Source organism: Salvelinus fontinalis, chromosome 29 (assembly GCF_029448725.1).
Source record: "Salvelinus fontinalis isolate EN_2023a chromosome 29, ASM2944872v1, whole genome shotgun sequence".
In the NCBI taxonomy this organism is placed as follows: Eukaryota; Metazoa; Chordata; class Actinopteri; order Salmoniformes; family Salmonidae; genus Salvelinus; species Salvelinus fontinalis.
In genome coordinates, this window is record NC_074693.1 from 19,180,753 (window position 1) to 19,204,864 (window position 24,112).

The 24,112-nt window shown below is 42.4% G+C and overlaps 1 protein-coding gene across 2 annotated transcripts in view; it reads left to right on the forward strand.

The window, feature by feature from the left end:
* Window positions 1–992: 992 nt before the first annotated feature.
* Window positions 993–24,112, forward strand: part of slc7a2 (solute carrier family 7 member 2) — a 29,700-nt gene continuing 6,580 nt past the window's right edge. Inside the window, exons 1-8 of one of the 2 annotated variants that reach the window (XM_055888512.1) lie at window positions 993–1,256; window positions 4,505–4,888; window positions 5,027–5,182; window positions 6,602–6,767; window positions 8,919–9,055; window positions 9,234–9,456; window positions 11,662–11,801; window positions 15,856–15,958. In XM_055888512.1, the coding sequence (XP_055744487.1) occupies window positions 4,519–4,888; window positions 5,027–5,182; window positions 6,602–6,767; window positions 8,919–9,055; window positions 9,234–9,456; window positions 11,662–11,801; window positions 15,856–15,958 (1,295 nt within the window). In that variant the 5' untranslated portion in view covers window positions 993–1,256; window positions 4,505–4,518. Of the gene's footprint in view, window positions 1,257–4,504; window positions 4,889–5,026; window positions 5,183–6,601; window positions 6,768–8,918; window positions 9,056–9,233; window positions 9,457–11,661; window positions 11,802–12,123; window positions 12,261–15,855; window positions 15,959–24,112 lie in introns of both variants that reach the window. The other variant, XM_055888513.1, reaches the window with a different exon arrangement.

Sequence of the window (24,112 nt, forward strand, 5' to 3'; positions counted from 1 at the left end):
AGAGAGAGAGAGAGAGAGAGAGAGAGAGACACACACACTCTGGGCTGTCAGCTGTGACCTTCCCACTGAAGTCTGCTGCTAGGTTCAGCTGGTGATGCACCACATTTGAAATTCACATGCAAATAGCAACCATAAAAAATGTGTTAACTTAGCAAATATAAAGAATGTTTAACTTGACAGCAAATATGTGATATTTTCAACTATAAATCAAGTATATGAATGTGTTTTGGGCTTTTTGTATTTTACAGTACAGTATGTAAATGGATCTCTAGGATAGTATTGATTCAATACTTTGATGGCTGTGACTCTAGTTGCGAAGGGAACATTGTGCAACTGTCTTCCATTAAAAGGACTCTATACCTCTGGCACAAGCAGCTCCTCCACCCCATTGACCAATCAGCACCCATGCTTTTAGCAGCACTCCCCTAGGCTGCACTGAGCAAACAGATGTGTCTGTTTCAATGTTTGTCAACGTTAGATGCCTAACCATTTATCAGTGGTCAGTAAGTACCCAGGCAGCTGGGTTCTGTCTGGCATGTGTGTGCATTAGAAATAACATTTTTTAAGTAAAAAAGGGGAGAGAGAAAGATGCCTGCTCCCTCTCTCCCTCTGTCCCCCTCTCCCTCTCCCTCTCTCTCCCTCCCTCCCTCTCTCTCCCTCTGTACCCCTCTGTCCCTCTCTCCCTCTGTCCCTCTGTCCCTCTCTCCCTTTCCCTCTCCCTCTCCCTCTCATGGTCTGTGGGTTGTTGACCTGAAGATCTGGACTTATTGTGGTACATTATTGCCTCCCTCTGAATACAATCGTGGACCAGATACCCTCTCTCTCCCTCATTACCCTATTACCCACCCCTTTGTCCTCCCCTGTTCCCTCCCTCCTCGGGGGGGGTCACTGTACCGTAGTGGTGATGGTTCAGTAGCTCGGGCCAGGGGCATGGCAGGGGAAGAGCTTATGAAGAAAGATATTTTGGGGATGGAGCGAGGGGAGGAGTAAAAATAGCCTAGTACTCTACACTGGTTTACATATCAGAGAACATGAGCTGTGAACAGACAGAGGTAGTGAACTTTACATAGAGCCTGGTCTCTGCCTGTAGTCCATGAGCTCCCTGTGTGGCCTGCTTCCCTGTGACTTCCTGTTGGAGAGGAATCTAGGGAAGTTTTCTGTCCGGTCCGCGTGAGGTGCACAGGACCTTTGAGTGTCTCCATATTTAACAAAGTTGAAACTTGAATACCATATATTCGTCTTTGTCTTCTTGACAGGTAGGTGGTGTGTTATGAGGAGTCTGCATAGACTTAACATGCATTCTATCTATATATCCATCTATTGATTCGACTTATCGACTTCTGTGCCCGCTTGATATTATATGTGTATGCGTTGTAATGTTAGCTCATATTTGTAATAACTGCTTAACAAGTTGTAATAACTGCTTACAATGTCAGCTTTTATAACGGTAGTACTTAACGTGTTAGCAATACATGGCAGCCTCTATCAAAGGGATTTGGTAGGGCATTATGAGGACCTCCCACTGTTTAGTGCAACTCAACTGTATTCTGAATTGGCCATTATAGAGGTCAGATTGGTATGTTAATGTATTGTCAGATGGAGCATAGCATTTCTCTGGGATGAAAAGGACACACTTTAATGGGCAACAATGTACGGTGAGATGGAAGTCAGTGTTCATTAAAAACCCAGTGAGATGGAAGTCAGTGTTCATTAAAAACACAGTGAGATGGTAGTCAGTGTTCATTAAAAACACAGTGAGATGGAAGTCAGTGTTCATTAAAAACACAGTGAGATGGTAGTCAGTGTTCATTAAAAACACAGTGAGATGGAAGTCAGTGTTCATTAAAAACACAGTGAGATGGTAGTCAGTGTTCATTAAAAACACAGTGAGATGGAAGTCAGTGTTCATTAAAAACACAGTGAGATGGTAGTCAGTGTTCATTAAAAACACAGTGAGATGGAAGTCAGTGTTCATTAAAAACCCAGTGAGATGGAAGTCAGTGTTCATTAAAAACACAGTGAGATGGTAGTCAGTGTTAAATAAAAACACAGTGAGATGGAAGTCAGTGTTCATTAAAAACACAGTGAGATGGAAGTCAGTGTTCATTAAAAACACAGTGAGATGGTAGTCAGTGTTCATTAAAAACACAGTGAGATGGAAGTCAGTGTTCATTAAAAACACAGTGAGATGGTAGTCAGTGTTAAATAAAAACACAGTGAGATGGTAGTCAGTGTTCATTAAAAACACAGTGAGATGGAAGTCAGTGTTAAATAAAAACACAGTGAGATGGTAGTCAGTGTTCATTAAAAACCCAGTGAGATGGAAGTCAGTGTTCATTAAAAACCCAGTGAGATGGAAGTCAGTGTTCATTAAAAACACAGTGAGATGGTAGTCAGTGTTCATTAAAAACACAGTGAGATGGAAGTCAGTGTTCATTAAAAACACAGTGAGATGGTAGTCAGTGTTAAATAAAAACACAGTGAGATGGTAGTCAGTGTTCATTAAAAACCCAGTGAGATGGAAGTCAGTGTTCATTAAAAACCCAGTGAGATGGAAGTCAGTGTTAAATAAAAACACAGTGAGATGGTAGTCAGTGTTCATTAAAAACACAGTGAGATGGAAGTCAGTGTTAAATAAAAACACAGTGAGATGGTAGTCAGTGTTCATTAAAAACCCAGTGAGATGGAAGTCAGTGTTCATTAAAAACCCAGTGAGATGGAAGTCAGTGTTAAATAAAAACACAGTGAGATGGAAGTCAGTGTTCATTAAAAACACAGTGAGATGGTAGTCAGTGTTCATTAAAAACACATTGAGATGGTAGTCAGTGTTCATTAAAAACACAGTGAGATGGTAGTCAGTGTTCATTAAAAACCCAGTGAGATGGAAGTCAGTGTTAAATAAAAACACATTGAGATGGTAGTCAGTGTTCATTAAAAACACAGTGAGATGGTAGTCAGTGTTAAATAAAAACACAGTGAGATGGTAGTCAGTGTTCATTAAAAACACAGTGAGATGGTAGTCAGTGTTCATTAAAAACCCAGTGAGATGGTAGTCAGTGTTCATTAAAAACACAGTGAGATGGTAGTCAGTGTTAAATAAAAACACAGTGAGATGGTAGTCAGTGTTCATTAAAAACACATTGAGATGGTAGTCAGTGTTCATTAAAAACACAGTGAGATGGTAGTCAGTGTTCATTAAAAACCCAGTGAGATGGAAGTCAGTGTTCATTAAAAACACAGATGCTAAATGTGCTGGTTGAAAAGAAGAAGATTTATCTTCAGTCACAAGCTGAAACTATTCATTAGAGAGCAGTGGGTACAAACAGTTATTTTTTCCACTTCCTAGACATAGACAAATACATCAAATGAAAACCTGCATATAAATACATTTGTAGAAAGATTTTGTTGCGAAGCTCCCCCACAATCAAAGTAATACAAAGAGACAGTATTGCATTAAAGCCCAGCGAGGCTATGCGTTTGAACTTCTGCATTTTCTCTTTATAGATGTACGGTACATCAATTAGTAACCAGAGCCAAAGTAATGGCCCTATTATATCATATGAGTACCCTCAGGCCTCTTGTTCAGCCATTTGAGTCTTTAGGTCTACGTCCCAAATGGCACCATATTCCCTCTATAGTGCACTACCTTTGATGGTCCCTGGTCAAAAGTAGTGCACTATAAAGGGAATAGGGTGCCATTTCTGACCCCAGTATAGGTCTGCATGCACCGTACCCCCGGACAAAGGGTTATAATGAGGATACAATGAGGATCTGCTATAGTGACAACAAAGTGTTGGCCAATACTCTCATCTTCTGACACACATATGACATGGTTAATCAATGGTTTGCTCATAACGGCTTTCAGCTGTCAAAATCGGGTACTCGTTTTTATTTCCCAGGTTATGTAATTGCAGATTGAGGCATTTTTTTAGGATTCATGAGGGGACATTTTAAGAAGGTCTGCTCTTCTTTAGGATTTATGAGGGGACCTTTTAGAAAGGGCTGCTCAAACTCAGAGGAAGCCCATTGCCAAAACAAACTAGCCTGCTGAAAGACTTCAGGCTTCACAATGGATTTGCCTCCTGAATGCTAAAACGAGCCCCTATCCAAATATATACAGCAAGAACGTCAATAGTAACCATGGTGTTATCTCAACTGGCTTGACCCCCCCCCCCCCCCCCCTGAGTTGTAGCTTTGATGAGACATGTCCCTGTCTCCTCCCGTACTATAATAAAGAAAATGCATTTCCTCAGCTTTGTCTGTGTTCTGTATCAAACCGTATAGTGTGTGCCGCACTATACACACACCCACGCACACACAAAGTTACACACCCACACAGTTACACACACACACACACACACACACACACACACACACACACACACACACACACACACACACACACACACACACACACACACACACACACACACACACACACACACACACACACACACACACACACACACACACACACACTAAACCTTGTTCTCCCCTCCCCCAGTCCTTGCTGCCAGGATGATGGGTCATGTGTTGTCATTCGGCCGCTCCCTGGTGAGGAGGAAGGTGGTGGATCTCAACAGTCTGGAGGACTCCAAGCTGTGCCGCTGCCTGGGTACCGTGGATCTCATCGCCCTGGGCGTGGGCAGCACCCTGGGGGCTGGGGTCTATGTTCTGGCTGGAGAGGTGGCCAAGGGAAACTCAGGCCCCAGCATTGTGATCTCCTTCCTCATCGCTGCCCTGGCCTCTGTCATGGCGGGCCTCTGCTATGCTGAGTTTGGAGCCCGTGTGCCCAAGACTGGCTCAGCCTACCTGTACAGCTATGTAACAGTTGGAGAGCTGTGGGCCTTCATCACTGGCTGGAACCTCATCCTCTCCTATGTGATAGGTGAGTTTGTTATAGCGGTCTAAATATACTATACTGTTCGCATTAACTTTTATTTTGAAGTAACATATACTATGCTGAGTTTGACTGCTAACAGAACATAAAGGTAGAACATTTCTACTCTATATTCCCCTCTCACAGGCACCTCCAGTGTGGCCAGGGCTTGGAGCGGGACATTTGATGAGCTGATTGGAGGACACATTGAGACGTTCTGCAAGACCTACTTCAGCATGAACTCTCCAGGCCTGGCTCATTACCCAGACTTCTTTGCAGTCTGTCTCATTCTACTTCTGTCAGGTAAAGAACTGTAGCAACTGTGGCTAACTGAGCTGCTGTTTAGAACTCTACCTCTTTGTCCCAAATGGCACCCTATTCTCTTTGTAGTGCACTACTTTAGGGCCATAGGGCCCTGGTCAAACTTAGTGCACTATATGGGGAATAGGGTGCCATTTGGGACGCACACTACATCTGATCCGCTGACTGTCAGAACTGTATATCAACAGAAATTGGAATGGGTATTTTTTCCATATCAATGGGCATTCGTATAAGCAGCAATTTTTTGGTCCACGTTTTCAATGTAATAAGGAATGGCAGAACGTTGTTTGGTGAGTGGTAGTACTCACATGGTGGAGAGGCCCTCTTTCCCTGAATGTCTGCCTTGTCGGTGTCAGAGCTACCCAGGCAGTGCTCCTCTCTGTTCAGGAGAACTGACAAGCCCTCTGAAGCTACTGTTACACATTACACAGAAGCTTGACATGGTTAGAGAGTTCACCACTTTCAGAGGGACACTGTGTGTAGATGTCAACAAGACTTTTCTGTGGAACAATCAGAAACTGTTAAAAGTCATCATGTGTTTTAACTGCTGCTGAGCCAAAAACTCTAAACTGCAGTGATTGGATTACTCCAATGTTCCGGAAGGCAAACCTCCAATGCAATGTTTGCTGTTCTAAAGGTCTTAGATACTGGGAGTAGTGGTGTTAGTTTCCCAGGGTTAGGATATGATAATAATACACCTTTGGTTTGGATCACCTGACAAAATGACCAGAAATGTAACACTTAAAACATCATCTCAGATCATAGTTGGTAGGTATTTAACAAGATGTAAGATAAATATTTCACCTTTACTCAATACATGGGCTGGAGGTGTGTAACATTCTTCACATATCATGGACACTCATGTCTCAAACCCAGGGTTGGGTAGTTTATTTTCTAAATGCAATCCGTTACAGTTACATGTCCAAAATTGTAATCAGTAACGTTACTTTTGGATTACCCAAATTCTGTAATGTAATGTGATTACTTTCAGTTACTTTTGAATTACTTTCCCCGTAATTAGAAGAAGACAAAAATTATCCATCAAACACATTTGGTGTGTCATCATAGTGGTCTCTGATCTGTGGTCAGACTCGCTCAGGTGGAACAAACTTAAACTTGTCAATGTATTTTTTCGCAAACATCCTTTCTGAATTTAAAAGTAATCAAATAATTAATAATCTAGTTTTCCAAAAGTATCTGTGATCTGATTACAATATTTTAGCTGGTGACGTAACTGATTACAGTAACAGGTTTTTTGTAATTGATTACACGTAGCTGATTACAAGTAATAATTTACTCCCCAACCCTGCACATGTGACACTTTGTATTTATTCAGTAAGTTGAGTCCCTGATGCGGAGTATGTTGGACTCTATATTCTTCTTTGTTGTTTCCTCCCTCAGGCCTCCTGTCGTTTGGAGTGAAGGAGTCAGCCTGGGTGAACAAGGTCTTCACTGCTGTCAACGTGCTGGTCCTCTTGTTTGTCATCGTCTCTGGCTTCGTGAAGGGAGACACACTCAACTGGAAAATCTCTGAAGAAACTCTCATCAATGTCACCATTGTTAAACGGTAAGGATTGGAGGTGACCTGGCTATTGTGAGGACACTAAGTGTTTCACAAGATTTCTTATCGATGTGGCCTGTTTGGCTGCAGACCCTGGCACATGTATACCAGAGTCAGCATAGGTTCATGGGTCCAACCCATGCTCTTATGACTCAAAATCTCTCCTACTTTCCTGTCTCCTCGTCAAAAAGCCAAAACTTTAACATTTGTAAAAAAAATACATAATAATAATAATGAAAAATAAAACACTAATATATCTTGATTACATAAGTATTCAACACCCTGAGCCAATACATGTCAGAATCACCTTTGGCAGTGATTACAGGCTGATTCTTTCTGGGTAAGTCTCTAAGAGCTTTCCACACCTGGATTGTGCAACATTTGCCCATTATTCTTTTCCAAAATTATTCAAGCTCTGTCAAATTGGTTGTTGATCATTGCTAGACAAAAATCTTCAGGTTATGCCATAGATTTTCAAGCAGATTTAAATCAAAACTGTAACTCGGCCACTCAGGAACATTCACTGTCTTCTTGGTAAGCAACTCCAGTGTAGATTTGGCCTTGTGTTGAAGGTGAATTCATCTCCCAGTGTTTGGTGGAAAGCAGACTGAACCAGGTTTTCCTCTAGGATTTTGCCTGTGCTTAGCCCCATTCCATATATTTTTTTATCTTTAAAAACTCCCCAGTCCTTAAAGATTACCCATAACATGATACTGCTATCACTATGCTTGAAAATATGGAAAGTGACACTCAGTAACATAACACTTTGTGTTCAGTATTAATTATTTAAATATTTTTATATTTAACCCTTATTTTACCAGGTAAGTTGACTGAGAACACATTCTCATTTACACCAATGACCTGGTTGGAATAGTTACAGTGGACAGGAGGGGATAAGAATGAGACAATTGGAAGCTGGGGATGATTAGGTGGCCATGATGGTATGTGGGCCAGATTGGGAATTTAGCCAGGACAGGGTTAACAGCCTTACTCTTACGATAAGTGCCATGGGATCTTTAGTGACCACAGAGAGTCAGGACACCGTTTAACGTCCCATCCGAAAGACGGCACCCTACACAGGGCAATGTCCCCAATCACTGCGCTGGGGCATTATGATATTTTTTTTAGACCAGAGGAAAGAGTGCCTCCTACTGGCCCTCCAACACCACTTCCAGAAGCATCTGGTCTCCCATCCAGGGACAGACCAGGACCAACTCTGCTTAGCTTCCTTCAGTGGGATACTTTAGTGCCTTGTTGCAAAAAGGATGTATGTTTTGGAATTTTTATATTCTGTACACACTTCCTTCTTTTCACTCTGTCATTTAGGTTAGTATTGTGGAGTAACTGCAATGTTGTTGATGCATCCTCAGTTTTCTCCTATTACAGCCATTAAACTCTATAACTGTTTTAAAGTCACCATTGACCTCATGGTGAAATCCCTGAGCGGTTTCCTTCCTCTCTGGGAACTGAGTTAGGAAGGACTCCTTTATCTTTGTAGTGACTGGGTGTATTTATACACCATCCTAAGTGTAATTAATAACTTCACCTTTCTCAAAGGGACATTCAATGTCTGCTTTTTTAAATTTTATTTTTACCTATCTACCAATAGGTTCCCTTTCCCTGGTATTTGGGGTTGAATCTGTGTTTGAAATTCACTGCTTGACTGAGGGACCTTACAGATAAGTGGATGTATGGGGTACAGAGATGAGGTAGTCATTCAAAAATCATGTTAAACACTATTATTGCACACAGAGTCATGCAACTTATTATGTGACTTTTTAAGCACATGTTTACCCTTGAACTTATTTAGGCTTGCCATAACAAAGGGGTTGAATACTTATTGACAAGACATTTCAGATTTTGTAAACATTTTGAAAAATATAATTCCACTGACATTATGAGGTATTGTGTGTAAGCTATAAACATAAAATCTCAATTTAATCATTTTTTTATTCTGACTGTAACAACAAAATGTGGAAAAAGTCCAGGGGTGTGAATACTTTCCGTAGGCACGCATGCTTTTATGCATTATAATAATCTATACTTGAATATGCTCACAATCAATCACCATATGTCCCACTACTAATATTATGAACACTGAAATGTGTCAGTAACGTTTCAGTATGCCCCTCTGTTTACCCCCCTTATGTATTCCAGGAACCTGTCTGTGACTGCTAATGTGACCAGTGATTATGGTGCAGGGGGGTTCATGCCATTTGGCTTCAGTGGGACCCTGGCTGGAGCTGCCACCTGCTTCTATGCCTTTGTCGGATTTGACTGCATCGCAACAACAGGTGTGTCTTTTAAGACAATACCCAACATCAATGTAGATCATTCCATCTCAAAACATGCACTATCATGGATCAACAAGGTACATGGTTGCAGAGTCAAATAATCCCATAGGTCAACCTAAACCACTAGGGGATCTGAATCTGAATTTGACCTGTATCTGTGTATGCGTGTGTATACCAGGTGAGGAAGTAAGGAACCCTCAAAAAGCCATTCCCATCGGCATCGTGGTGTCTCTGACGGTGTGCTTTCTGGCGTACTTTGGTGTGTCTGCTGCCCTCACCCTCATGATGCCCTACTACCTACTGGATGAGAAGAGCCCCTTGCCCATGGCCTTTGAATATGTGGGCTGGGGCCCAGCTAAATATCTGGTGGCTGTGGGGTCACTGTGTGCCCTGTCAACCAGGTAATGAACATTTCCTATGCATGCTTGAATGTGATGCTATTCACAGGATGCTTACCGTGTAGCTTTCCGTTAGGTCAAATGTGATGAGACTCAATAAAGACAAAGTAATAAATGGAATAACAGGTTTTTAATTGTTGTAATGTTTTAACTAGATTTCTCTGGGTTTCAATTGGGGAAAAGTATTTTAAAAAGAGTTTAACTTTGAGCATTATTATCAAGACAACTAGCCTATCCAGCCCAAAATAATGTGAAATCTACAATTACTGTCTATGTGTTGGATTGATTCTCATTGCTAATTGTCCTACTGCCAAGCTGCAGTCATATTGTTTTGAGAGAACTGCCTGTCTTGATGTGCTATATCTCTGAGTTGATGATATTGGCTGTTTGACTTGTTTCTATCTTTCTTATCCTTTGGTTCACTGAGTTCCTTCCTGGGTCCTGGGCTTCCCACTATAGAGCCTCATACTGTAACTCACACATCACATCAATACATCAATCTCTGACAACTCTACTAAAGTAATTATTGCGCAATACAGTGCATTTCGGAAAGTATTCAGACCGCTTCCCTTTTTCCACATTTTGTTACGTTACAGAAATATTCTACATTTTAAAAAATATATATGTTCTCATCAATCTACACACAATACCACCGGTTTCCTCCAGATGAGATGCTTGGCATTCAGGCCAAAGAGTTTAATCTTGGTTTTATCAGACCAGAGAATCTTGTTTCTCATGGTCTGAGAGTCTTTAGGTGCCTTTTGGCACACTCCTAGCGAGCTATCATTTGCCATTTACTGAGGAGTGGCTTCCGTCTGGCCACTCTCCAGTAAAGGCCTGATTGGTGGAGTACTGCAGAGATGGTTGTCCTTCTGGAAGGTTCTCCCATCTTCACAGAGGATTTCTGGAGCTCTGCCAGAGTGACCATCAGGTTCTTGGTCACCTGCCTGACCAAGGCCCTTCTCACCCCGATTGCTCAGTTTGGTCCAGGTGGCCAGCTCTAGGAAGAGTCTTGGTGGTTCTAAACTTCTTCCATTTAATAATGATGGAGGCCACTGTGTACTTGGGGATCTTCAATGCTGCAAACATTTTTTAGTACCCTTCTCCAGATGTGTGCCTCGACACAATCCTGTTTTGGAGCTCTACGGACAATTCCTTTGACCTCATTGCTTGGTTTTGGCTCTGACATCCACTGTCAACTGTGGGACCTTATATAGACAGGTGTGTGCCTTTCCAAATCATGTCCAATCAATTGAATTTACCACAGGAGTTCTCCAATCTAGTTGTAGGAAGATCTCAAGGATGATCAATGGAAACAGGATGCACCTGAGATCAATTTTGAGTCTCGTAGCAAAGGGTCTGAATACTTATGTAAATAAGGTATCTCTGATTTAGATTTTTAATACATTTGCAAAACTTTCTACAAACCTGTTTTCACTTTGTCAATATGGGGTATTGTGTGTAGATGGATGAGGGAAATTTCATCCATATTTCATAAATTTTAGATTAAGGCTGTAATATAACAACACGTGGAAAAAGTCAAGGGGTCGGAATACTTCCCGAATGCACTGTATAGTACTTGACAAAAACAGAATAATTTCAAACCTTGATTACATTGGGTTAGGATCACAGATGCCTCTCTATTTATGTGTGGGAATAATTGAGAACAGATTTATCTTTTTTTTCTGATTTCCTGGTGATTTTATAGTCTTATGTCCAACATTTTTATTTTTTTAAATTGCTTTGAAAACTTGGGGGTGGGGGGGGGGGGCAAATAAAATAACTTCCTGGCTGTCCTATTGGGGAACCCTGATATACATGTTGGCATTAAGAGTATTGCCCATTAATACATCAATAACTCTCCTCTCCTCTGGGTTTCTGGGTCCCCTGGGTCTTCCTTCAGGCCTTTTAAAGGCTGCAAAATAACACCTGAACAATGTCCTATTTGCAAAAACCTTCAGAGAGCTTCAGGCAAGGTCATATAGTGAGGATGCTGTCAGCAACAGTGGAAGAATGGGGCCATAAGACAAGAAATACACCGTCTCTGTGATTATGCTCTTTAGCTTTGGTGAAATTACTTTCCTGTGTGTACAGTGTGTGTGTGTGTGTGTGTGACTGTGTGGGTGTGTATTGTGTAAGTGTCGGTGTGTGTTGGGGGCTTCTGACTAACGTGTTGGTCCTTGTGCATGTCTCTGCTGTTCCATGCAGTCTGCTGGGTTCCATTTTCCCTATGCCACGTGTAATCTATGCTATGGCAGAGGATGGGGTGCTTTTCAAAGCCTTAGCCCGAATCAATCCTAAGACGAAGACCCCGCTTATTGCCACAATGAGCTCCGGTGTAGTTGCAGGTGAGAGCTGGGGAAAGTGCTTTGACATCACTGCTGCTGAAACTGTATCCACCAATCAACTGTGAAAGGATATTATGCAGATAAAATCATCCTTGCCCAAAAGGAGAGTAACAAGTCCGGTGACTTTGTCAAAATTCACCAAAATGTCCCCCCAAGCCATGTTTTGACCAATCATAATTAATCAAAACATCTGTTGAAGCTTCTATTCTATTTGGTCAGAGTTTTGTGGGCTTGGTACAGACGTACACTTTCACAGTTGTGCAGGTGTCCATTCCTTCTCAAAGTGTCTTGTGTTTGAACCCTGACCCCTCTCTCTCCTTAGCCTGTTGGGCTCCATGTTCCCTCTGCCCCGCATTCTCTTTGCCATGGCACGAGATGGCTTACTGTTCAAATTTCTTTCCCAAGTGAGTAAGCGCCAGTCGCCTGTGGCTGCCACCATGGCGGCGGGCACTACCGCGGGTAAGCTCCTGAGGAGGCCTTGTGTGGCATCTCGTCTGCTGTGGTTACGTTGTGTCATCGTTGGGTCAATATTGTGCATCTGATTCTGCACGGGTGATGATTGCATGCCAATGATGTGCTGCTGGTGGTGGAAGCATGATGGAAAAATCCCTTTCACATCAATCAAACTCTATTGATGTACTTGCCCCATCCATTCAGTTAGGCATAGTAGTAGGCCTAATTATCAGTAGAGCAGGGGTACACAGCTCCAGTCCTCTAAGCTTTTGAAGCCCTCTGTTGCTCCTAACTGATCAATTAATTTATCAGAGAAGCCACACAGCTGGTTAACCAACCATACCTATTATTCTCTGATCAGAAGACAGACAAAATCGAACCCTAGAGGACCAGAGTTGTAGACCAGTGCTGTAGACCTGCAGTCAGCAGGCCTATTGATGACCAGAATAGTGCTGTAACTGCAGTCAGCAGACCTATAGAGGACCAGAATAGTGCTGTAACTGCAGTCAGCAGACCTATAGAGGACCAGAATAGTGCTGCAACTGCAGTCAGCAGACCTATAGATGACCAGAATAGTGCTGTAACTGCAGTCAGCAGACCTATAGAGGACCAGAATAGTGCTGTAACTGCAGTTAGCAGACCTATAGAGGACCAGAATAGTGCTGTAACTCTGCAGACCTATAGATGACCAGAATAGTGCTGTAACTCTGCAGACCTATAGAGGACCAGAATAGTGCTGTAACTCTGCAGTCAGCAGACCTATAGAGGACCAGAATAGTGCTGTAACTCTGCAGTCAGCAGAACTATAGAGGACCAGAATAGTGCTGTAACTCTGCAGTCAGCAGACCTATAGAGGACCAGAATAGTGCTGTAACTCTGCAGTCAGCAGACCTATAGATGACCAGAATAGTGCTGTAACTCTGCAGTCAGCAGACCTATAGAGGACCAGAATAGTGCTGTAACTCTGCAGTCAGCAGACCTATAGAGGACCAGAATAGTGCTGTAACTCTGCAGTCAGCAGACCTATAGAGGACCAGAATAGTGCTGTAACTCTGCAGTCAGCAGACCTATAGAGGACCAGAATAGTGCTGTAACTCTGCAGTCAGCAGTCAGCAGACCTATAGAGGACCAGAATAGTGCTGTAACTCTGCAGTCAGCAGACCTATAGAGGACCAGAATAGTGCTGTAACTCTGCAGTCAGCAGACCTATAGAGGACCAGAGTTGTGCTGTAGCCCTGCAGTCAGCAGACCTATAGAGGACCAGAATAGTGCTGTAGCCCTGCAGTCAGCAGACCAATAGATGACCAGAGTCGTGCTGTAACTCTGCAGTCAGCAGGCCTATAGATGACCAGAATAGTGCTGTAACTCTGCAGTCAAATCAAATAAAATTTTATTTGTCACATACACATGGTTAGCAGATGTTAATGCGAGTGTAGCGAAATGCTTGTGCTTCTAGTTCCGACAATGCAGTAAAAGCCAACGAGTAATCTAACCTAACAATTCCACAACTACTACCTTATACACACAAGTGTAAAGGGATAAAGAATATGTACATAAAGATATATGAATGAGTGATGGTACAGAACGGCATAGGCAAGATGCAGTAGATGGTATAGAGTACAGTATATACATATGAGATGAGTAATGTAGGGTATATAAACAAAGTGGCATAGTTTAAAGTGGCTAGTGATACATGTATCACATAAGATGGCAAGATGCAGGTGGAGGTAATATGGTCCTTGACTAGTCTCTCAAAGCACTTCATGATGACGGAAGCGAGTGCTACGGGGCGGTAGTCGTTTAGCTCAGTTACTTTAGCTTTCTTGGGAACAGGAACAATGGTGGCCCCCTTGAAGCATGTGGGAACAGCAGACTGGGATAAGGATTGATTGAATATGTCCGTAAACACACCAGCCAGCTGGTCTGCACATGCTCTGAGGACGCGGCTGGGAATGCCGTCTGGGCCTGCAGCCTTGCGAGGGTTAACACGTTTAAATGTTTTACTCACCTCAGCTGCAGTGAAGGAGAGCCCGCAGGTTTTGGTAGCGGGCCGTGTCAGTGGCACTGTATTGTCCTCAAAGCGAGCAAAAAAGTTATTTAGTCTGTCTGGGAGCAAGACATCCTGGTCCGCGACGGGGCTGGTTTTCTTTTTGTAATCCGTGATCAACTGTAGACCCTGCCAGATACCTCTTGTGTCTGAGCTGTTCAATTGCGACTCTACTTTGTCTCTATACTGTTTCTGTTTCTGGTTTGGGAATGTTTTATTCGTTGCTGTGGGTATTACGTCGCTGATGCACTTTCTAATGAACTCGCTCACCGAATCAGCATATTCGTCAGTGTTGTTGTTGGACGCAATGCGGAACATATCCCAATCCACGTGATCGAAGCAGTCTTGAAGCGTGGAATCAGATTGGTCGGACCAGTCAGCAGACCTATAGATGACCAGAATAGTGCTGTAACTGCAGTCAGCAGACCTATAGACAACCAGAATAGTGCTGTAACTGCAGTCAGAAGACCTATAGAGGACCAGAATAGTGCTGTAACTCTGCAGTCAGCAGACCTATAGATGGCCAGAGTCGTGCTGTAGCCCTATAGTCAGCAGACCCATTTAATAGATGAAAGCTTCTTCAGGTTCAGTATAGTCCATAGGTGTGTCTCTACTCTGCTCACTGAGACTAGGGCTAAGGCTATAAGATTTGCAGGCAATAATGCTATAAGGTTAAAGGTTATCAGGCTATAAGGTTATCGGGCTATAAGTGTATCAGGTTATCAGGCTATAAGGTTAAGGCATATAGTGCTGTCTGCAGGGTTTCTCCAAGTGAGATGGTTGACTGCAGGGTGCAGGGTTGAGGGACTTTGATGCCAGCAGGTGTTTTTTCTATATTTATTATGTAATATTTATTCATCCAGGAAGTCCCATTGAGGTCAGAATAACTATTTTACAAAGAGGGCTAAGGACATGTTAAGGTGGGAGTGGGTCTTGGGACGGGCACAGAGAGCAGCTGGTACCAGCGGGTAGACCTAGTAGAGTACACAGTGCCTGGTAGAGGGATGGTAGGGGTTGGGGTTTGTTGTGAGCAGCGCCTCCTGACATACCGCTGGTCTATGTTTGAACCATGCAGAGGTGATCAGTCCCTTACTGTGTTCAGGTGCTGAGATACAAGAGAGGAAGCTGAGCCAACTCCCCAGACTATCTCATACCAACTCCCCAGACTATCTCACACCAACTCCCCAGACTAGGTTGCCGTTTGCGATCCAGTCTTAGATTTCATTTGAACCCTGAGAGAGTTTTTGGTTGAAGGCACCTGCATCATATACCCTAAACACCTGTGTCTGTGACTGTCTGTAATAGCAATCATGGACTGTATGGTGCATCACCAAAACAATTTCTACTGTTGGTTGGGACAATAGATTATAAACCTGCTTTATTAATGACTGTGTAATTCTCTGTAATGTGCTGTATAAGGATGTAATGAGTGGGGTTGTGGTTGTGTTGTATTTTGGTTCATTGAACTCTTAATGTAATCATTATTAGTCATGAATAAGTATGAACAATGAACGTTTGTATCTGACTTGTGTCTGTGTCATCCCTATTCCTCAGCGATCATGGCTTTCCTGTTTGACCTAAAAGCCTTAGTAGACATGATGTCTATTGGAACCCTCCTGGCCTACTCCCTTGTTGCTGCTTGTGTTCTCATTCTCAGGTGAGTGAGTGATGGCTGGACACATCCCCAGGGCTGTTGCAGCTATTAACCTAACTATTATGTTTCATTCCTATCTAGTTAAAAACATATGTTCTCCAGTGGGTTAGTTGGTGGGAGCATGGTGCTGGAAACACCAACTTCGTGGGTGTGATTCATACAAAGGCCAAATATACAAAATAGGTTATTCTTGAATTGCGTTGGCATTAGCGTCTTTCGGCTTTGCAACCATAGTTGCACATAGTTTTACAAATAGTTGCACATTATACATGTTTTTGTCTATACTGAACTGTTTATTAATTATGAAACACAATGCAAGTATTTCAAAACTTTACCTTAATGCATTGTTTAAAGTACTAAGGGCAAGCAAATTGGCTTGTCCCAGTAGTAATGAGTGTTTTGGGGATTTAAAGATTTCTATCTAACATTTTAAATGCTAGAAAATAAACAAAAGTATGTATTATATTGCATAGATCAATAACCAATAACTTCTGTAACCGTAAAAGCCTTGGTTTCATGCATGTTAACATTAGAAGCCTACCCCATAAGTTTGCTTTGTTCACTGCTTTAGCATATTCTGCCAACCCGGATGTCTTAGCCGTGTCTAAATCCTGGCTTAGGAAAACAACCAAAAACCCTGAAATTTCCATCCCTAACTATAACATTTTCCGCAAAGATAGAACTGCCAAAGGGGGCGGCGTTGCAGTCTACTGCAGAGATAGCCTGCAAAGTTCTATCTTACTATCCAGGTCTGTACCAAAACAATTCGAGCTTCTATTTCTAAAAATTCACCTTTCCAAAAACAAGTCTCTCACCGCTGTCGCTTGCTATAGACCACCCTCTGCCCCCAGGTGTGCCCTGGACACCATATGTGAATTGATTGCCCCCCATCTATCTTCTGAGCTCGTGCTGCTAGGTGACCTAAACTGGGACATGCTTAACACCCCGGCCATCCTACAATCTAAGCTTGATGCCCTCAATCTCAAACAAATTATCAATGAACCTACCAGGTACAACCCCAAATCCGTAAACACGGGCACCCTCATAGATGTCATCCTAACTAACTTGCTCTCCAAATACACCTCTGCTGTTTTCAACCAAAATCTCAGCGATCACTGCCTCATTGCCTGCATCCGTAATGGGTCTGCGGTCAAACGACCACCCCTCATCACTGTCAAACGCTCCCTAAAACACTTCTGCGAACAGGCCTTTCTAATTGACCTGGCCGGGGTATCCTAGAATGACATTGACCTCATCCCGTCAGTAGAGGATGCCTGGTTATTCTTTAAAAGTGCCTTCCTCACCATCTTAAATAAGCATGCTCCATTCAAACAAATTTAGAACTAGGAATAGATATAGCCCTTGGTTCACTCCAGACCTGTCTGCCCTTGACCAGCACAAAAGTTAGGAACCAATATACACAGGCAGTTAGGAAAGCTAAGGCTAGCTTTTTCAAAAAGAAATGTGCATCCTGTAGTACAAACTCAAAAACGTTCTGGGACACTGTAAAGTCCATGGAGAATAAGAGCACCTCCTCCCAGCTGCCCACTGCACTGAGGCTAGGAAACACTGTCACTACCGAAAAAATCCACAATAATTGAGAATTTCAATAAGCATGTTTCTACGGCTGGACATGCTTTCCACCTGGCTACCAATACCCCGGTCAACAGCCCTGCGCTCCCCACAGCAACTCGCCCAAACCTCCCCCACTTCTCCTTCACCCAAATCCAGATAGCTGATGTTCTGAAAGAGCTGCAAAATCTGGACCCCTACAAATCAGCCGGGCTAGACAATTTGGACCCTCTCTTTCTAAAATGATCTGCCAAAATAATTGCAATCCCTTTTACTAGCCTGTTCAATCTCTCTTTCGTATCGTCTGAGATTCCCAAAGATTGGAAAGCTGCCGCGGTCATCCCCCTTTTCAAAGGGAGAGACACTCTAGACCCAAACTGCTACAGACCTATATCTATTCTACCCTGCCTTTCTAAGGTCTTTGAAAGCCAAGTTAACAAACAGATCACCGACCATTTAGAATCTCACCGTACCTTCTCCGCTATGCAATCTGGTTTCAGAGCTGGTCATGGGTGCACCTCAGCCACGCTCAAGGTCCTAAACAATATCATAACCGCCATCGATAAGAGACATTACTGTGCAGCCTATTCATCGACCTGGCTAAGGCTTTTGAGTCTGTCAATCACAGCATTCTTATTGGCAGACTCAACAGCCATGGTTTCTCAAATGATTGCCTCGCTTGATTCACCAACTACTTCTCCGATAGAGTTCAGTATGCCAAATCGGAGGGCCTGTTGTCCGGACCTCTGGCAGTCTCTATGGGGGTGCTACAGGGTTCAATTCTCGGGCCGACTCTCTTCTCTGTATATATCAATGATGTCGCTCTCGCTGCTGGTGATTCTTTGATCCACCTCTACGCAGACGACACCATTCTGTATACCTCTGGCCCTTCGTTGGACACTGTGTTAACTAACCTCCAGATGAGCTTCAATGCCATACAACTCTCTTTCTGTGGCCTCCAACTGCTCTTAAATGCAATTAAAACTAAATGCATGCTCTTCAACCGATCGCTGCCCGCACCTGCCCACCCGTCCAGCATCACTACTCTGGACGGTTCTGACTTAGAATATGTGGACAACTACAAATACCTAGGTGTCTGGTTAGACTGTAAACTCTCCTTCCAGACTCATATTAAACATCTCCAATCCAAAATTAAATCTAGAACCGGCTTCCAATTTCGCAACAAAGCATCCTTCACTCATGCTGCCAAACATACCCTTGTTAAACTGACCATCCTACCGATCCTCGACAACGGCGATGCCATTTACAAAATAGCCTCCAACACTCTACTCAACAAATTGGATGCAGTCTATCACAGTGCCATCCGTTTTGTCACCAAAGCCCCATATACTACCCACCACTGCGACCTGTATGATATCGTTGGCTGGCCCTCGCTTCATACTCGTTGCTAAACCCACTGGCTCCAGGTTATCTACAAGTCTCTGCTAGGTAAAGCCACGCCTTATCTCAGCTCACTGGTCACCATAGCAGCACCCACCCGTAGCACGCGCTCCAGCAGGTATATCTCACTGGTCACCCCCAAAGCCAATTCTTCCTTTGGCCGCCTCTCCTTCCAGTTCTCTGCAGCCAATGACTGGAACGAACTGCAAAAATCTCTGAAGGTGGAGATTCTTACCTCCCTCACTAGCTTTAAGCACCAGCTGTCAGAGCAGGTCACAGATCACTGCACCTGTACATAGCTCATCTGTAAATAGCCCATCCAATCGACCCCATCCCCATACTGCATTTATTTATTTTGCTCCTTTGCACCCCAGTATCTCAACTTGCACATTAATCTTCTGCACATACTACCATTCCAGTGTTTAATTGCTATATTGTAATTACTTTGCCACCATGGCCTATTTATTGCCTTACCTCTCTTATCCTACCTCATTTGCACATGCTGTATATAGATTGTTCTACTGTATTTTTGATTGTATGTTTGTTTATTCCATGTGTAACTCTGTGTTGTTGTGTGTATCGAACTGCTTTGCTTTATCTTGGCCAGGTCGCAGTTGCAAATGAGAACTTGTTCTCAACTAGCCTGCCTGGTTAAATAAAGGTGAAATAATTTTTTTATACAAAAACAAGAACAAAGGCTATTCAAATATATATGTATATATATATATATTTACAAATATAATGTGTTTAATGTCATTGTTGTTACCACCTTGATAATCACTCATTACAAAGATATAAACAGACATTGAGCATTCTCTCCAGTGGCACATTGCTATCAGTGGAAGGGTCTATATTAAAGAAAATTATTAGCTAATCAAACACTTTTACTATGTCATACATTTTAGGATTCCACTGATATTTTGGTGTCTAAATAAACAGTGTAATTGGTGTTACTCAATTTAAATGAAGGACAATCACATTGTGAGCAACATGATTAACCATATCACTTTAGTAAATTATTTTAAAGGGTTAATGGCCTAAGATTTTAGCATATGTGGTCTCAATTTAAGAAAATCCTCAATAACCTAAAATGTGTAATTGGTGTTACCGTCATTGGTGTTACTACTCCTACTGGTGGCACAATGTTATCATAATGGTAAAAATGATTTAAAGTCATTACGCTGCCATATTAGTGGATTTAGAATGGGAAGATGTACCCAAATACAATTGAATAAACATCTAGAATAATGAACATCTTTTTTTTCTAAAAATGCCATGCCCAAATCCCCTTGCAATTCAAGAACGACTTGAATATGTGTGGTAACTGAAAGTCACTATCGATAAAGGCATCTGCTAATGCTAAATAACTATATTATTATCAATCCACCCTAAGACCTATAGCGAGGCAGCTTGATTCAGTGGGGTGAAGGAACTTGATACAATTGACACAGCCGCAGTGTAGGTAGCCATGCTTGTGTGGAAAATAAAGCAAATATCATTACCCTGTTAGAGTAATACGCAGCTTGTGTTATTGAATCAGAGCTATGATGTAATCGGTCTGAATGCTTCCTTTGTGTGGAAGTAGTGAAATGACTTCTTGAGTTCACGCTGATGTTTACTCAACCTTTCGTTGCATGCGAATCGAGATTCAAGAAACACACCATCCTGTTTAGAGTTGTAGGCTATGAAGTTCAGATGAATATCTTCCAGGGAAATAACCCTTTGACTCCAAACAGAAACAGAACAGCGTGTTTCTTGGTCAACATAGCCTACATTTCTTTCGGGAAGTATTTCGGAACAACATCCAAATTATGACAAAGCCAGATGAATCTTGTATGTTTAGAAAGTTTGAGTAAATATCAGCATGTACTCAGGAAGCAGTGCACTCAAGTATCAGTGTCACATGTTGACTCTAGGGGCCCACTATGCGACACAGGGAGGAGAGGACAAAACAATGACCACCTGTATGAACATAATGTGTTTCACTATGGAGCGCCGTTTGGGTCTTTGCATATCAAAAAAGATACACGTTCAAATAACACTATTTGACGCATTAAGTACGTTTTATTTTGACACGTCAAATAACACAGTTCTATTATAAAATGTATGTGTTCTGAATTTGCAGGTGCAAGCCAAGCGACACCACTACTGTCTGTAGTACTGTCAAAGCTGTACAAAAAAGTCTGGAAACAAGCAAACACCGGCTACGAACGATGTGTTTACATTACCGTGTTGATAATAAAGCATAATTTGTTCGACCTCAACTTCTGGGGTAGCTTTAGCTTGGTACCTAGCTATAACCAATACAACAAGCCTGAAACTGCAGTTATTTTCATTATTCTTAGCAATGATTTAGGAATCCTTGTGAGTAAGTATTAGCTAGGTAGCCACTTGTTGTTCACCTATTGAAATTGAACTTCAGCTCATGAAAATAAATAGCTAGCCAGCTACTTAACCCTGTTGCCCAAAGCTATCGTAATTAGCAGCCAGCTAGCTTCATCTGGCTAGTGAGGCTCGACCAGACTGGGTTAATAAGTATTAGGTACAACAGTGGAATTTGCGGTTTGCCTTCAAAGTAAAGGTACCTATTTGAAAGTGAGGCAGAAGGTTACAATTGGTGGAATCATGCCATATTTGTTAAACAAGTTTGGAATGTGAAGCAATGAAATGGGGTATCAGTCTACTTGGTGACTACCACAGAACACAACTGTGAAGAGTTTATACAAATATTAGCGTTGTAGCTCTTATGTGACTGTGTGAAATCACCTCCCCAGTCAGCCTATTGTGTGTATTGACATTCATATTGCACTGTACAGCTTTACCTAAGGAGTGGGGATCAATGAAATGGGGTATCACTCAATACCCAAGATATTTTTTCCCAACGTCCTCCTCAGAGTTATCAGACTCCAAAACACCCACGTAGTATTGTTTTTCCTCTGGAATAGTGTTCAATACACATAGTAGGCTGACAATAAACGTGGCTCAATTCACAGTTGTTTCAGAGTCCCGCAATAAGAGCTATGACGCTAATATTCTCTGGGTGTCGCTGAGTAGACTGATACCACAATCCATAGGTAAGGCTGTACAGTGAAATAAGTATGCACCCCAATGCAATTCTAAAGTGTAATACATCCAGTGTGATTTCAACAGATTTTTGTCAAATTAACAAATGATTGTCTTTTGTTGATTTGATAGAACAACATTCCAACCTCGTTTAGCATGATCTATTCAATTATGGAATACTTCTAGTATTTGTATCACAATCAATGACATACTTTTATTTTGAAGGCTAATTGCAAAGTCCACTATTGTGGCTAATCCTTTATTGTGGCTAGCTTCCCATAGATGGGTCCGACTACCATTAATCAAATAAGAACTGTTTTATAAATCAGGGTTATCTTAGATGATGACACCTAGCTATATAGTTAGTTAGCCAACTATAGCTACTGAAACAGATTATGTCGTTTTGCTATATTTTTGGGGAAGAACTTTGTTTGCATCCATCAGTTAGCTAGCTTTTTTTATGACCAGTGACTTTCAACGTGGCACCACTTTCAATGTGGCACCTTTCCACCAAGTCAGTTCGTCAAATTTCTGTTCTGCTAGAGCTACCCCGGTCAACTGTAAGTGCTGTTATTGTGAAGTGGAAACGTTTAGGAGCAACAACCGTTCAGCCGCTAAGTGGTAAGCCACCCACAGAACAGGACCACCGAGTGCTGAAGCGTGTAGTGCTTAAAAACCGTCTGTCCTCGGTTGCAACACTCACTACCGAGTTCCAAACTGCCTCTGAAAGCAACTTCAGCACAATAAATGTTCTTCGGGAGCTTCATGAAATGGGTTTCCATGGCTGAGCAGCAGCCTAAGATCACCATTTGCAATGCCAAGCGTCGGCTGAAGTGGTGTAAAGCGAGCCACCATTGCACTCCGGAGCAGTGGAAACATGTTCTCTGAAGTGATGAATCACGCTTCACCATCTGGCAGTCCGATAGACTAATCTGGTTTTGGCGGATGCCAGGAGAATGCTACCTGCCCGAATGCATAGGGCCAACTGTAATGTTTGGTGGAGGAGGAATAATTGTATTTTTTATTTAATTTTGATTTAACCAGGTAGGCTAGTTGAGAACAAGTTCTCATGTACAACTGCGACCTGGCCAAGATAAAGCAAAGCAGTGTGACACAGATAACAACACAGAGTTACACATGGAATAAACAATAAACAAGCCAATAACACAATAAACAAGTCAATGACACAGTAGAAAAAAAGAAAGTCTATATACAGTGTGTGCAAAAGGCATGAGGAGGTAGGCAATAAATAGGCCATAGGAGCGAATAATTACAATTTAGCAGATTAACACTGGAGTGATAAATGAGCAGATGATGATGTGCAAGTAGAGATACTGGTGTGCAAAAGAGCAGAAAAGTAAATAAAAACAAAATGGGGATGAGGTAGATAGATTGGGTGGGTTATTTACAGATGGGCTATGTACAGCTGCAGCGATCGGTTAGCTGCTCAGATAGCGGATGTTTAAAGTTGGTGAGGGAAATATAAGTCTTCAACTTTTTGCAATTCGTTCCAGTCACTGGCAGCAGAGAACTGGAAGGAAAGGCGGCCAAATGAGGTGTTGGCTTTGGGGATGATAAGTGAGATATACCTGCTGGAACGTGTGCTATGGGTGGGTGTTGTTATCGTGACTAGTGAACTGAGATAAGGCGGAGCTTTACCTAGCATAGACTTATAGATGATCTGGAGCCAGTGGGTCTGGCGACGAATATGTAGCGAGGGCCAGCCAACTAGAGCATACAGGTCGCAGTGGTGGGTGGTATAGGGTGATTTGGTAACAAAACGGATGGCACTGTGATAGACTGCATCCAGTTTGTTGAGTAGAGTATTGGAAGCTATTTTGTAGATGACATCGCCGAAGTTGAGGATCGGTAGGATAGTCAGTTTTACTAGGGTAAGTTTGGCGGCGTGAGTGAAGGAGGCTTTGTTGCGAAATAGAAAGCCGATTCTAGATTTGATTTTGGATTGGATATGTTTAATATGAGTCTGGAAGGAGAGTTTACAGTCTAACCAGACACCTAGGTATTTATAGTTGTCCACATATTCTAGGTCGGAACCGTCCAGGGTGGTGATGCTAGTCGGGCGGGTGGGTGCGGTCAGCGAACGGTTGAAAAGCATGCATT